Below are 14,674 nucleotides of genomic sequence, written 5' to 3'. Positions count from 1 at the left end.
CTGCACACTGGAAAAAGCCTCTGGTGATGAGAAAAACAGGTAAATCCTTGGAGACAGAGCTGGAGCCGGAGGAGGGATGGGACGTGGAGGAAACGTGACTGGCACAGCACAACCGTGGCCCCAGTGGCTCTTTCCTCCTGCCTCTCTGCCCTCTATGTGTTACGTGGCCATCCCCAAACATGGGGGTTCCAAAGGGGAGATTGGGCACACCGATGGGACAAGGGATCTGGTGGAGCATCCCATGGTCCTCCTGCCCTATGGGATGCGGGAGCACTGCTCGTGCTGCCCTCTGTGGTGCACTGGGTTGCTTTCTTGCTCTCCTGTTGCTTGTATGCAGCTCCTGGTGGAGATCCCTGTTTGTACAGGCTGGATAAACCCAAAGGAAACTACTTACGAGTCCTTCTCACCAGCATTGCCAAAGGACCATGATTCAGTGCTTTTCTTTTTGGGTCGAAATGAATTAGTTCAGGCCCATCAGGATTCTCTAACTCGAGGAGCGCAACAATAAGCCAGTGTTTAAAGGTTCTTCATGGCCATTTAGCACCATCTGGGGTGTCTGATCAGGGGCTTTGAAAACAGTTGGAAATGAAGTAAGAAGGATTGCTTGGCCTGGGCACCCCTTTCTGCCTCCCAGCTGCACAGACAATGAAACTAATCCTCATGGACCCATTAGACACAGGGAAAGCGACTGCGGAGCAAACATATATCTCACCGTACCCCTCTGAGCTGCCTGTTGGCATCCCCCAATGGGAATGTGCTGGCTTTGGGAGGAGCAGGGGAGAAGAGTTTGACCACATGTCCAAATAGCAAAGAGCTCTGCCCTGGACATGCTCCTCTTCAAGCTTTGAGGGTTGAGTTTCATAGAATCAGGCAGATTTGGGTTGAAGGGACCTTAAAGCTCCTCCAGTTCCAACCCCCTGCCATGGGCAGGGACACCTTCCACTAGACCATGTCATCCTAGGCCCTAGGGTTTGGATTGGTGAAGCTTGAGCCATCCCTATGGAAAGGTTGGCTACCTTTGCTGCTGCTCAGAAGGACTTGGATCACTTTTTTGGGTGTCCTAGAAGATGGATTTGAGGGTTTGCCAGGTTGGATTTGGGTTCCCCACGTTGGGAAGGCAGTGGGAGCACTGTTGATTTTCAAGGGCAAGTGGATGTTCACCATGTCAAATCTGACCCAAGAAAGACTTGGAGCCTGCTGAAAAGTCAGGACAGGCTCATGTATAGTCCATTCCTGGGGTGGCCATCCTGAGAAATGAGGCTCCCCATGCCGTGTAAGTCAGGAGATGCCACATCTGGAAGCCCATGTGCACCTCCTGAATGGCCTTCCTGGGTCCCATAGTCTCTCCAGTAGCTGGCTGGGACCTCCCAGTCCCAACTCGCAGCCCCACAGTGTCTCCAATGACCATCCCACACCTACAGCTTCTCCAACACCTGGCTGGGGCCTGTGGTCTGACTGTTCTGGCACCTACACCCCAAACACATGTACATGGAGGAGAGAGCCCCTCGATCAGTAGCACAGTGAGAAATGGAGCTTAATGAGGAAACTGAGTCTAATTCATGAGATAGATAAACTGTGCTGATGTGGGACAAACGCAGTGACCATCCATCTTCTTGGGCAGATCAGCTCATTGATCCCCTTATCCCTCTATTTTCGCATGCTTGTTCCTCCCCAGACCCCCTTCATTGCCATCTCCTTAAGGGGAGACCTTAGAGCAGCTCCAGGACCTAAAGGGGCTCCAGGAAACCTGGAGAGGGGCTTTGGACAAGGGATGGAGGGACAGGCCAAGGGGAATGGCTTTAACCTGCCAGAGGGGAGATTGAGATGAGCTCTGAGGCAGAAGCTCTTCCCTGGGAGGGTGCTGAGGCGCTGGCACAGACTTTTCCCAGAGAAGCTGTGGCTGCCCCATCCCTGGCAGTGTTCAAGGCCAGGTTGGACACAAGGGCTTGGAGCAACCTGCTCTAGTGGAAGGTGTCCCTGCCCGTGGCAGGGGGTTGGAGCTGGATGAGCTTTAAGCTCCCTTCAACCCAAACCAGTCTGGGATCCTATGATGAGCCCATGACGATGAGCAGAGCATCCCTGGGATGCTCTCTGCGTGCCTCGACCCTGCATTCCAACCCAAAGGATGTTTCCTGATTGCAACGTGACCAGACCCCATCAGGATGGGGGTCCAACCCCACCCAGATGGAGATCTCACCCCACCAGGATGCTCATAACACAGATCCTATGGAGAAAGGAGAGCCAGCACAGGAGGCTGAATCAAGAAGACGCTTTAATCAGATTTATCAGACAGCTCTGGATCTCCAAATAAATAGATTTATCAAAACAGAATAAAACCAGAAACCAGAGATAAATACATGTACCAAAACAACCTGAAAATCCCCCAAAGCTATTTCCAGACAGGGGGAGGACGATGCTGCTGCACCCCCTCCTCCCCACGCTGCAGAAATGGTCCTGTTCACCCTTTGGGAGATGCCCCTCCTGTGAATACAGCCCAGTAGATATTATGTAGGATATAGATAAATATATAGCATAATAACTTGCTTGGTAGCGACCTTAGTGCAGCATTCAGGGTCTCAGACCCTGTCAGCAGGTGGGTCCTCCCAAAAACTCCATCTTCAAGTGACCTGCAAAGAAGGGAAAAGAATCCTCCTGGCTGGAACAGAGGAGAAAAGACCCAAGATTTTTCCAGGAATACCCCTTTGGAGGGTATTTATCCAAGAAAATCCTTTGCAGTTCACAGGAGCTCCAAGGAAAGGGATAGGGGTGGGTTTTCTTTCCTTGCAGGTCATCTTCATGCTGACGGTTGATACGAAGCATGGTCATGTTTGCTGCTAGCTCCTAATGCTCTTCAGAAAGCCGGCTGTCAGGGATGTATCCCACCTCTGCATGTTGCTCCAGGTCTCACATCTCCACCGTCTCTCCCTCCTCTTCCCTCTGAACATCCAACCTCTTCATCTCAGGAGGTGATGGCCAACCTCTTGTGCTCTCCCACTGGAGAGAGGCACCTCCACGGCTGTGATTCCATGTGGTTCAGTTTGGTTCGATTGCTGGAGGTTCTGTAGTTTACACAAGTGCATCCTTTACTGCTGTGCCAGTCTATTGAGTAATGAGGCTTTGTACTTCATATATAGGTGTATGTGTGTATGGGATGTGTAGATAAATCAATAGCTAGGTTAAAGTTTGTTCTCATTACAAGTTCTTTGTTTCTTTCTCTGGGCTCTCTGTCATCTGCTGCTCTGACGTCTGGGCTCGGAAGATGTTCCAGTGACCTGGATGAACGGAGATGGACACTGATGAGCAACAACCCTTGGAGCAGGAAAACACAGTTCACCCCATGCACAACACCTTCCACACTGGAGCACCTCCAGGAACCGTGTTGGGAGAGATCTACCCATTACAGTGGCCACAGCCAGAGCAACTCATCAGTGCTCCTATAATCCGGTCCTAGACTTTGTCATTTTGCAACTAAAATGGTGTTTGAGGTCAAGAGGGGCCCTGTATACCTCCTGCAACGCAATTAGCAGCACAATCAATGGCATTTCCAATGCTTTCCTTGGAAGCCACTTGGCTCTTTGTGCAAGACTTTGCACCACCTATGGTAGGGGAAGATCATAGAATCCCAGACTAGTTTGTGTTGGAAGGGACCTTAAAGCTCCTCCAGCTCCAACCCCTGCCATGGTCAGGGACACCTTCCACTAGAGCAGGTTGCTCCAAGCCCCTGTGTCCAACCTGGCCTTGAACACTGCCAGGGATGGGGCAGCCACAGCTTCTCTGGGAAAAGTCTGTGCCAGCGCCTCAGCACCCTCACAGGGAAGAGCTCCTTCCTTATATTCAAGCTGAACTTCCCCTGTTTAAGGAGAAGAACCCCTCCGCAACCTCACAGGTGAGCTGCAGACTCCCCACAAAGCAAATGCACTGGTGGGAGCTGGGAAACACCCCAAAAACCAGCACACAGCATCCCAATCCCTCTTCTTGTTCTCCCCATACACCAACATCGCCATGTGTGCAGGAGGGGGCTGGAGATGCTTTCCCCCTTGGTTGTTGCTTCCCTCATAATCCCAGCAAGGATTATGCAGCCCTAATGTCGTCATTCCCAAGGGAGGGAATATTTTCTGGCTGAATTAATCTCCTGTTGTGAAGAAATCTCTGGGCAATGCTTTCCTAGGACTTGCAGCAACGGCAGAGGGATGGTTTCACAACAGGGTTATTTATCAGGGGAAACTGAGGCAAGAAGAAGGGGACATGTGCCAGAGACTCCATTAAGGGTCCAAAACCTGACCTGGAAGCAGGGGCTTGAAAATCCCCCGATGTTTGCCCAAGAGATGTTGTCTTGAGTGGACGGGAGCTGAAAACAAACCTCCCTCCCTGGGGCACTGGGTGTGCTGGAACGCACTGGGCAGCAGCGCCATTCCCAGCTGACCCAACGACCTGCGGGTGCTGGACAAGATGGGAATGGCTCCGATCCGAACCTAAGCCATTAAAGCTGATCCCAGCCCAGGCAAAGAGGCAGCCAGCAGGAAATAACATGGCACTTTCGCCCCACACAGGCACTCTCGGCATGTGCACCGGCATTCCTGCTCTTTGTAACATCTACCCCCACCCAAGAACATTAAGAATGAGTTTTCAAACTATCTACCTCAAGAGTTTATTTTTTTCAAATCCCTTGCATAATTCCTTCTCTTTTTTCCCTCCTCCCATAATGCCAGATGGATTAAATGATATAAAATCCAACAGGTTTACGGGCTTTGGAGACACAAAGCCTTTGGATTTCACAAGCCTGCATCCACTTTTAGAAAGCTGGCTGCCCTTTCCAACACCATAAAGTGGAAATGTGACTGCTGACCAGGAGTGTTGCAGATGAGGGGCAGCTCCAACCCAGCTATGTTTCGACAAGTTTTCTCCCTATGGGTCAGCTCCTCACACCGCACCGGGATTCATGAAGCCTTTGTGGAATGGGCAGAACACGGCAGCAAAACACGCGGTTGTTTGGGGCTGGAAGACTGGGGAGATGGGATTTTTCCCTCCCTACCTTCGTTCGTCCTGGTGATGAGTCTGAAGTTCTGTGATTCCTGCTTGAATTCCTGTTTGCTGATCTTCTTGGTCTGGATCAGATGAAATATTCCTGCAGAGGGAAACACAGGGAATCAGATTTGAAAGCTCAGACAGGTTTGGATGTCCACTTCTCTGTCCCCTCCTGAGATGCAAAAAGGATGCTGCCTTCATGAGATGTCCTGGGTTAGCACAGGACCTGTTGCCAAAGCCTGGTGGGAGTCTGGGGTTGAATCCAGGGCTGGCCAAAGACCTGGAGAGATTTTGTTTGAAAACTAACTGCTCATTAAATCATAGGATCACAGAATCACAGAATGGTTTGGGTCGGAAAGGACAATAAGATCATGCAGTTAAAACCCCCTGCCATGTGCAGGGGCACCTCACACGAGACCATATCACCCAAGGCTCTGTCCAGCCTGGATCTGCACACTGACAAGGATGGAGCATTTATCACTTCTCTGGGCACCCTGTGCCAGCACCTCAGCACCCTCACAGAGAAGAACTTCTGCCTTAGATCCAACCTGAACTTCCCCTGTTTCAATTTGAACCCACAGCAGGGACACCACCATGAGGCAGGTGATCACAGTAAGATTTTGTTACTCTGAAAAGCATCTCACATCTACCCTAAAACCATAAGAGATATAAAGATGAGACCAGTGGGGTCCTGGGATCCCTGTCCTCTCTGCTCACTCTACCTTCCCTGACTGCATAGTCCCCTCCATCCTTGGATGTTTTCCTTTCCTGGATGCTCTCAGGGACCAAAGTTTTCCATCTCTCTGCCCCCAGCCCTGAAACTCCTCCAGGACAGGAAAAACCCCATAAATGACCTCAGCAGAGGCTGCTATTTCTGCCTGTGCCAACAGCGTCCCGTTAGCGGAGGTGCCTGACTCACATGTTTGACCCAAGAGAACCAGAACCTGCGTTGAGCAATGGAAGTGACCTTTCTGCAGGATTAGGGGTTGTGATAGTCATATTTGCCCGGGAAGCGTGACAAAGCAGGCAGGTATTCCTGGCACATCCTTCCCCACCTCTCACCCAGGCTCCACTGCCGATGTGAGAGGCAACGTGGTCCCCCCTTATTTGGTTAAGAGCCTTTCCCTGATTCCCAGCAGGAATTACACATTAAAAGAGTATGTAAGGAAAGAGAATGGACTAGAAATCCATATAAATGAGATGTTATGGACTGAGGAAAATAAATACAGGAAGTCAAAGGCATAAGGAGAAATATGTGGCTATTTGGGCTGTGAATAAGCCCTTGAAGTGGGTCAGGAGCAGAAGTGCTACCAGGAACAAAAGAAGATGCTGGATGGAGATAATAAAAGTGTTGATGACGCAAGGAAGGCACAAGTGTTCAATAAATCCTCCTGGTCTATACTTAGCAAGGAGCAGGAGGGGGTGTGTATAGTCCCCGTGGCTGGTAAAGCGCTTTCCGGGACATTAGTAACCAAGAGGATATTTTAAACAAGAGCTCCAAGAGATAAACATCTTTTCATCAACCGACCTCGATAATGTTCACCCAAGAGCCCTCCGAGAGCTGGTGGAGACCTTTGGTTGTCTCTGACAGATGCCAGGAGCTGGGGAGCAGCGGAGGAATGCAGATGATGCTCCAGCACGTGTGAGGAGGTGCAGATAAGAATAGCCCACTGTGCCTGCAACCGCCAAAGAGGCGTTATGGGATGGAGCTGGGAATGAGTGATGCCATTTCCCAGCAAACAGATCCTGTCCAACAGACAGGATTGTTGTTTGCAAAGTTTAGGATGAGATGGAGGGAGCTGAGAGGGCTGTTGGGCACTTCCACCTTTCCTGGTGCTTTAAAGAGGGCTTATGTGAAAGGTGGGGACAGACTTTTTGGTAGAGCCTGTAGTGATAGGACAAGAGGCTATGGTTTAAACTGAAAAAGGGGATATTCAGACTAGGTACAAGAAAGAAATGGTTTCCAATGACAAGATGATGTCCATGAGTATGGAGTGATCATGGGGACAAGGAGATGTCCATGAGCCCAGAGGAGGCCCCGGAGCTGCTGCGAGGGCTGGAGCAGCTCTGCTCTGGAGCCAGGCTGAGAGAGCTGGGCTGGGGCAGCCTGGAGAAGAGAAGGCTCCTGAAGGGGAGACCTTAGAGCAGCTCCAGGGCCTAAAGGGGCTCCAGGAAACCTGGAGAGGGGCTTTGGACAAGGGATGGAGGGACAGGCCAAGGGGAATGGCTTTAACCTGCCAGAGGGGAGATTGAGATGAGCTCTGAGGCAGAAGCTCTTCCCTGTGAGGGTGCTGAGGCGCTGGCACAGACTTTTCCCAGAGAAGCTGTGGCTGCCCCATCCCTGGCAGTGTTCAAGGCCAGGTTGGACACAGGGGCTTGGAGCAACCTGCTCTAGTGGAAGGTGTCCCTGCCCGTGGCAGGGGTTGGAACTGGATGAGCTTTAAGGTCCCTTCCTACCCAACCAGTCTGTGGCTCTACGACGACTTTAAACATGGTACTTAACAGTGGGCTGGGGAATGAAGCAAGTCTAATTCAAGACACTGGTCTCAGGAGCTGCTAAATCATCTGCAAACAAAGCTTTTGCGTATGGATGGAGACAGGAGCATGGGTGCACATGGGTGTATGAGACTCATCCCAGCAGGACACAACCTTGGGCCAGAGCCCCATCCATGCCCTGTTTTGGGCTCTGTATTTAAAGACAGACAGAGAGAGATTCCAGAGCAGAGCTACAGGAAGGAGCAAAGGACCAGAAATTTCTAACATCAAGAAAGACTGAGAATAAACTCAGGTTAAACTGAGTTTAAACCATGTAAAACTTAAACCTTAAACCATGTAAAAGAGGACAGAGGTGGGAGCTGATGGCATCTTCAGAGGAAAGGAGTCTACTCTTCACGCACACAATGGTGAGGATGAGAAGGCATGAGCTTGAGCTGCAGGAAGACTGAACATTGGGAATAGTCTTCTGTTAGGAAGGGTTTTGTGGCTCTGGAAGAGATTAGATGGGCTGTAGAGTCTCCATGGCAGGAGATCTTCAAGCAAATGATGGAAAAGCATGGGGACGGCTTGTCTGTGGTGTGGGGATATACCAGCGTGGTGAAACACTGGGGGTTGCTGAAGGTCCCAGAGCTGCAGGTTTTCAGGATAGAAAGGAATAGTTTGATCAATATCTAATCAACAGCCTGGCAGGGGAAATGTGGGAAAGAGATCCATAGGGATGCTGCACCTCCCATAGAGCCCAGGCCTCCAGCAAGGCAGGAATCAATGACAATCCAAACCATGCTGGTCCCTCTCTGGTCCTGCCTGTTCCTCTGTTGTCTTCGCTCCCCATGATAATTCCTTCTCTAAACCATCAGAAAGTCACTTTCCAAAGTCACTGAGGTGTTCAGCCTTCAAAACCATGGGAAACCCCCATTGCAGCTCACCCAGGGCTGGTCGTGCCCCACCAGCAAGCTGGGTATGGTTTTCAGCCTGGTGCTGGCACTGGTTTCTCCTCTCAACTCCAGCCTCAAGGAGGAAACTGTCCCAGCACAGGAATAGAAGAGGCCACGTAGGTACCATAAGCCCATACAAAGGCAGATGGACGAGCTCCAGGCGTGACTTGCAGCCTCCTTTCTCCACACACGCTGCTCTGTTGGTAGAGTGATGGACCATGGAGAGGTGGAATCCATATGTGCCTGAGCTCATGCTCTTTCCCAATAGTAACACTTTGCTCTGCCAAGCAAAAGAGCTGTGTTGGCCTCGGGGACAAGGGCCTCCCCTGTCCTTGGCTGGCAGGGCTCAGGGGCTCCGTGCAGACATGAAGCTTTTGGCCTTGGAAGGTGGCGAGAAGGTTTTGGGTGGCAACCTCTGCCAAGGAGCGAGGAGAGGAAACGGTGGGGCCCAGACAGTGCAGGCTCAGAGTGTCCTCCAGCCACAAGGTGCCATTGTGCTGGGACGGGGGGGAGGACGGGGAGAGGGGCACTGGGGAGGATGGCAGGGGGGGCATGGAGACGTGGTGGCAGCCAGGGCTCCATCTCTGACTGCTATCCATGTGTTCTCACCATTGGCAGCTCGAAGAGGCAGCCACAGGAGGGCTGAGGTCTCCTTAGGAGTGAGGTGAGACAGGAACATACCCAAGAGACCACTATTTGACTACACACGTCCAGAAGACATGGGCTGGGGGGTCACTGTATCCATAAGCAGAGTGTGACCAACCTCAAGTGCTCAAGGCACAGCTTTTTGCAAGGGGTAGAGTATGTCCAATGGAGACTCAGGGTTGGGGCACTGCGATGCATTCCCATGCCCAATAGAAACACAACACAAATATCTACCAAGTGTCCCTAGCAGAGATAAGTTCTTCTGGTCCATAAGAGTGTTGCAGAGCTAAAGGCGTGGGGAGACAGCAAGAGATTGGTGTCACTGATAGTGTATTTGGTGTCTGGAGGACACACCAACAGAAGCATCCAAATCCACCCATCCAAAAAGTGAGCTGGGGCCAATTGACCCCCTCTGTGTGCACCTTTGCAGCAGGTCTGCAAGCTTTGCTCCAGCAGTGAGCAAGAAAAGAGTGACCAGAACATCGTTTTGTTTTGCTTTCCATGTGCATTTGGCATGAAAGCCAGAGCAGGTCTGGAGGAGAAGTCCATGGCCCTTGCCTTGTTTGCCCATGTGCTGTACCTCTGGATGGTGTTGCAGCTCGTGGCAGCACACACTGGGGCCAGAAGTGGTTTCCAGCCCCTGATCTACATGCAACTGACAGCAAAAGAGTGCAGAAGGATGGAGTTGGAGGAGCCAGCCTGCTGTCAGCAGGTTTGCACTCACCACATGAGGTCTGGAGCACCACTAGAAACGCCTGAAAACGTGAACAAAGCTTGGAAAGCACCACGTTTCCACACACCCCCTCCATTGCTGGCTGGTTTGGTTTCAGTACTCACCTTTAATCAGCTTCCAGTTGTAGATTTCCACCTCTTCTGCAGGCTCCTTCTCGACTGCGATCGTCCTGAGGATCTCCTTGGAGGGCTCGGAGCTGGGTGGCACAAACATGTACACCAGGACGCGGTTGGGGTTCTTGCCACAGCGCGTGGTGGCTGTTCCATCAGTGGGTTTGACTTTGGTTTCTGGGCAAGAACAAGGACAGAGTTCATTAAAGGGGCAGGCAGGAGCTTGGAGGAGCCATCTCAGCACCCAGGGCAAGGGAAAGGCTTCTCATTGGGTTTGATGCCATGTGGGACAGTGTGTCTCTGAATGGACCTTGGCTCTCGGGGTCTGATTCCCAATACTGGGATCTGCAGCAAAGGGAGATGTTGATAAAGGATCTGCTCAGCCCCATATTTTCCATTCCCTTTGATTTTGGCATCCTCTGTGCCAGCAGGGATGGGAAAGGAGGATTTTCTCCATCTGCATCCCCCATACCCACTGCAGGGACCTTGGTGCCATCACCACTGCAAAGCCCAAGAATCTCGTTGGGCTTCTCACCTGCATCAAGAGAAAGGCATCTCGTTGGGTTTGATGCCATGTGGGACAATCACATCTCTGAATGGACCTTGGCTCCCAGAGTTTGATTCCCAGTGCCAAGATCTGCAGCAAGGGGAGATGTTGATATAGGATCTATGGATCTGCTCAGCCCCATTCCCCTTGATTTTGGCATCCTCTGTGCTAGCAGGGATGGGAAAAGGGGGATTTTCTCCACCTTTATCCCCCATACCCACTGCAAGGACCTTGGTGCCATCATCACCGCAAAGCCCAGGCTGGATTCCCTGCTTCCCATCTCACTCCTGCTGCCATCCCAGAGGAGCAATGCCAGCATCACGCAGGGATGAGCCCGCAGCACGGGAGCCAGCACTAGGGCTGAGCTGCCTGGGCATTGTGCCTGGCTCAGCCGCAGCCCAAACCCTCACCCCACATGGGGTACAACAGTGGGGAGACCCTCAGCAGGGGCACCAGCAGGACCCTACGTGACTCTTTCAGCATCCTTGCTAAAGCCGAGCTGCTGATTGTTTCATGCTTTTCATGTATCTGGAGTAATTAAGAATCCCCCATGGGTTTGGAAGGAGATTTATTGCCTTTGGTTGTGGTCCTTGGAACTCGGAGCTGCTCAGCTCTGCTGAATTTAGCCTTGTTCTCCCTGTCCTTTTGGATGCTGGAGCTTTTTTACACTACTCGAAAGAAAGTTTGGCTATAAATAGATGCCTGGGGTTTATTTTAGTAGGACAGTTATTCTAGGCCTCATTCTGTGCTTTCTGGCATGGTCCTGAGCTGCTCCGCTCAGAGAGGGGATGGAAATCCCACTTTAAAGGGGTGCAAAGCAGGGCTTTTTCACATGAGAAGACAAGCATTCAGCTCTGCAGGCTCAGTGTGATGTGATGGGGGACAACCACAACCCAGCATCCTCATCCCTGCCACTGAAGGATCCGGATGCAGGAAAACCTTCATCCAGACCATTAAACTTCACTCACTCCATGGCTGCTCTTTGCAACGCTTGGGGAAGCTCCACCTTCACAACAGGGCAGGAACTACATGTTGTTGCAGCTACAACAGGTATTTAACATCCTTGGAGCTTCACTCTTGATGGTCAACAGTGTTTGGGAGGAGAAGCAGGGACACAGGGGTCCCCGTCACTGCTCTTGCCCCCAGCAACCACCATGGTCTCCCCATCCAGCCAATGCATCACAGCATTGGGTTCCCCTTCAATCAGGATCTCTTCTGCAAACAGAAATCATTGTTTGTCCCCACGCTACTGGGAACAAGGGAGGAAGAGGAGGAAAGTCATGGAAACTGCCTGGAAAAAGAAGATGGGTGAAACCTCCGTGCAGCAAAGCAAAGGAGAAGCATGAGACTTGGCTGAGCCACGTGCATGTGTGTGAGATTGTTATCTGGGAGTACTGGAAAGCAAGGAGAAAGTCGTTTTGGCTGGGTCAGGGTGTTTAACTGGAAATAAATGAAGGCTGAACAGACAAGAGATCCCAGCAGAGAAAGTTGTAGACTTGAAAGCAGAAAGAGCCACTATAATGGGAATGCGAGACTGGAAGGGCTCTGCTCAGTCATCATATCCCATTCCCACCAGGCACCACGTCATAAATCCTGCTCATAAACACATCAGAAACCTTATTAAAACAAGCTGAGCTTCTGCCCTTCGCTCTCCCACAACATCCCTGCTCAGAGGCTGGAAAACCTGGAAAATCCCACTTCTCAGCCCGTTTGCCCCCGTTCTAAAGTGTGGTAACGCCCTTTGCTTGTTCTGCCTGGGGAGACCCCTCCATGAAACCACCTTGAAGATGCACATCAGAGGAGATCAGCCAGAAAGTGCTGCATCTGCAGTGAGGCTCAGAGATGCTCAGGCATCTTTAGCCTCTCTAGGGAAGCACTGGGTGGTCCATCAACTAAATGTCTACTGCTGAATGATAGTGATGTTCTCCAGTGGGAACAGGAGATCTCCTGCCCTGCCACGTCTTTTCCAGGTCTGTGATTCAAGGTAAACAGCTTTCCAAAGACCAAGAAGCAGCCAAGAAACCCAAAACCCATTGACTATGAAAAAAGAGGTCCTCTTCACCACGTCCCAGCGCCAGCCCAGCTCTACCTGGAGCACCCCAACAGCTGTGTTCCTAACCCTCCCCTTCCAGGGTTTCGGAATTCAACTCCTATTTAATCAAACCATGAGTGCCACAGGTAACCCCACACTTGGGAAGTGTCCTCCTGACTCCAAACTTACATTTCAGCTGCCACAATTTAACCCTATCACTTCTTGTCCCAACTGGAGGTCTGGAGAACAGACCCTCTCCCCAGAAAGCATCTTCTATCTGTCTGAAGACTCTTGTCATGTCCCTCCCTGGGCATCTTTCTCCAGACTACAACCACCCGACAGAGGCAACCTTATGGGACAGATGCATCTTCCTCACCTTGGCTCAGTCCTGCTGCTTTCCAAGACAGACCAACCCTTACAATGGTGCTTGTCCTGCTGAACTGGTGTCAATTCAAGCCACCAGTGATGGGAACACATCTGCCTGGGCTTTAAACCAAGGCTGAAGGAAGGATCTAGAAGGTACCAGCAGGAGAAGGTGGGATCTCACTTACCTGGACATATTTTACAGCACTTCCCATCTACTTTCTCTGGATGGTCACACGGATACTCCTTGGGGCAGGTGATCTTCTGGCAGTCCTGGACACCATCCCTGCAAGTGCAGAGGATGCAGGGCAGGAGGCCGTAGAGCCGGAAGACGGGATGCCACACTTCCCCATGGGAATAGGTCTTCCCGTTGTACACACAAGCTGGAGGAGAGAGAGAAAAGAGTGGAAATAAATCCTCCTCTTTGTCCACCCAATGCTTGGTGGAGCCCAATACATTTCACACCTCAGAAACGGGTGGCTCTGCTCTCTTGAGGAGCGTGGTCCTCTCGCAGCACATCCAGCAGCGGACAAGGGGATACTGCAGCCACCCCACCCAGGAGGTGCCATGGAACATGTAGACGAGGCCCTCAGTGACATGGGTTAGTGGTGGCCTTGGCAGTGCTGGAGAACACAGTTGGACTTGATTTTAAAGGTCTTTTCCCAACCTGGTTGATTCTATAACTCTATGGGGCAGGGGACCTGGCTCAAGGAGATGGAGGCTGCTGGGAACAACCTCCTTGGTGGGGTCAGTGTGGACAGGACCTCACCAGCCTCCAAGCCTCTGAAGCCCAGGGTCCCTTCGAGGCTGTCCCAGGCATGAAGCACAGTGAAGAGTGCCACCTGCTGACTCCTCCATGAACACGTTTGGAGGTCCCACAATTTCCTCCAGGGCTTCACCTCCAAGGACTGGAAAGAGCCTTTTGGAGACACAGCGTTGGGAGAGCCCCCACGAAGAGAAAAGGCCTGTCTTTTCCCCTCTGCATCTATGGGCTTGCCTCCTCATCATCTTTACCTCCATGAGGGTTACCTCCTCATCTCACTTGCTCTCCTCCAGGAGGAAGACCACAGCACTGGGATAGACCCAGCACGTGGAGGAACATCCTCTCCCTCTGCAGCACTGTCCTAGAAGGACGGTATGGAATCTTCCAGCTAAGCATCTCCCTTCCCAGGTCCCAGATCTCCAAAACACCCCAAGGACCAATCTTCTCCCAACTCTTTGTTGGAAAGCAGGAGATTGGAATCATAGAATCATAGAATGGTTTGGGTTGGAAGGGACCTTAAGATCCTCCAGTTCCAACTCCCTGCCATGGGCAGGGACACCACACACTAAACCATGTCACCCAAGACTCCATCCAACCTGGCCTTGAACATGCCATCAAGATGTTGTGGGCCACCAGGGCTGAGATAGCTGGATGTGAATGGCTGTGGAGGAGTGGAAAGTAGGACTTGGTCGTGGAAACCTGCTGCTGGAACAGATTCCTTGGAGAATTCAATGTCCTGGAGAAGCCACCTTAGGCCACATTCGGACTGCCCTTCCCCTTCATCCCTCACCTTTCTTGTGCTTCTCTTTCAAGACAATCTTCACGGTGGTGCCACCTCCTCCCTTGGGTTTGAAGCTCCTGGGGATGAACTCCAGGGAAGAGCTGAGGACAGTGGCCATGGTGGCTCCGGGTGTCTTCCTGCCCGTGGCTTCCCCCAAGCACTGGTCTTGTGAGTGCCTCTGTGAACAGTGAGAGGAAAGAAGAGGACTCAGACCCAGGCAGTTGGGTTGTTCTCGCTCCAAAGC

The 14,674-nt window shown here is 51.6% G+C and overlaps 1 protein-coding gene across 1 annotated transcript in view; it reads right to left on the bottom strand.

The window, feature by feature from the left end:
* Nucleotides 1–2,827: 2,827 nt before the first annotated feature.
* The window catches only part of CHRDL2 (chordin like 2), a 35,651-nt gene continuing 23,804 nt past the window's right edge, over nucleotides 2,828–14,674 (bottom strand). The window contains exons 9-13 of the mRNA XM_030477588.1: nucleotides 14,440–14,608; nucleotides 13,075–13,269; nucleotides 9,939–10,121; nucleotides 5,033–5,125; nucleotides 2,828–3,272 (exon numbers count right to left, since the gene is read on the bottom strand). Coding sequence (XP_030333448.1) covers nucleotides 3,193–3,272; nucleotides 5,033–5,125; nucleotides 9,939–10,121; nucleotides 13,075–13,269; nucleotides 14,440–14,608 — 720 coding nt within the window. The 3' untranslated portion in view covers nucleotides 2,828–3,192. The remainder of the gene's footprint in view (nucleotides 3,273–5,032; nucleotides 5,126–9,938; nucleotides 10,122–13,074; nucleotides 13,270–14,439; nucleotides 14,609–14,674) is intronic.

Source organism: Strigops habroptila, chromosome 2 (genome assembly GCF_004027225.2).
Source record: "Strigops habroptila isolate Jane chromosome 2, bStrHab1.2.pri, whole genome shotgun sequence".
Taxonomy (NCBI): domain Eukaryota; kingdom Metazoa; phylum Chordata; class Aves; order Psittaciformes; family Psittacidae; genus Strigops; species Strigops habroptila.
Note: the sequence above shows the minus strand (reverse complement) of the source record. Positions and strands in the feature narration are given on the sequence as shown.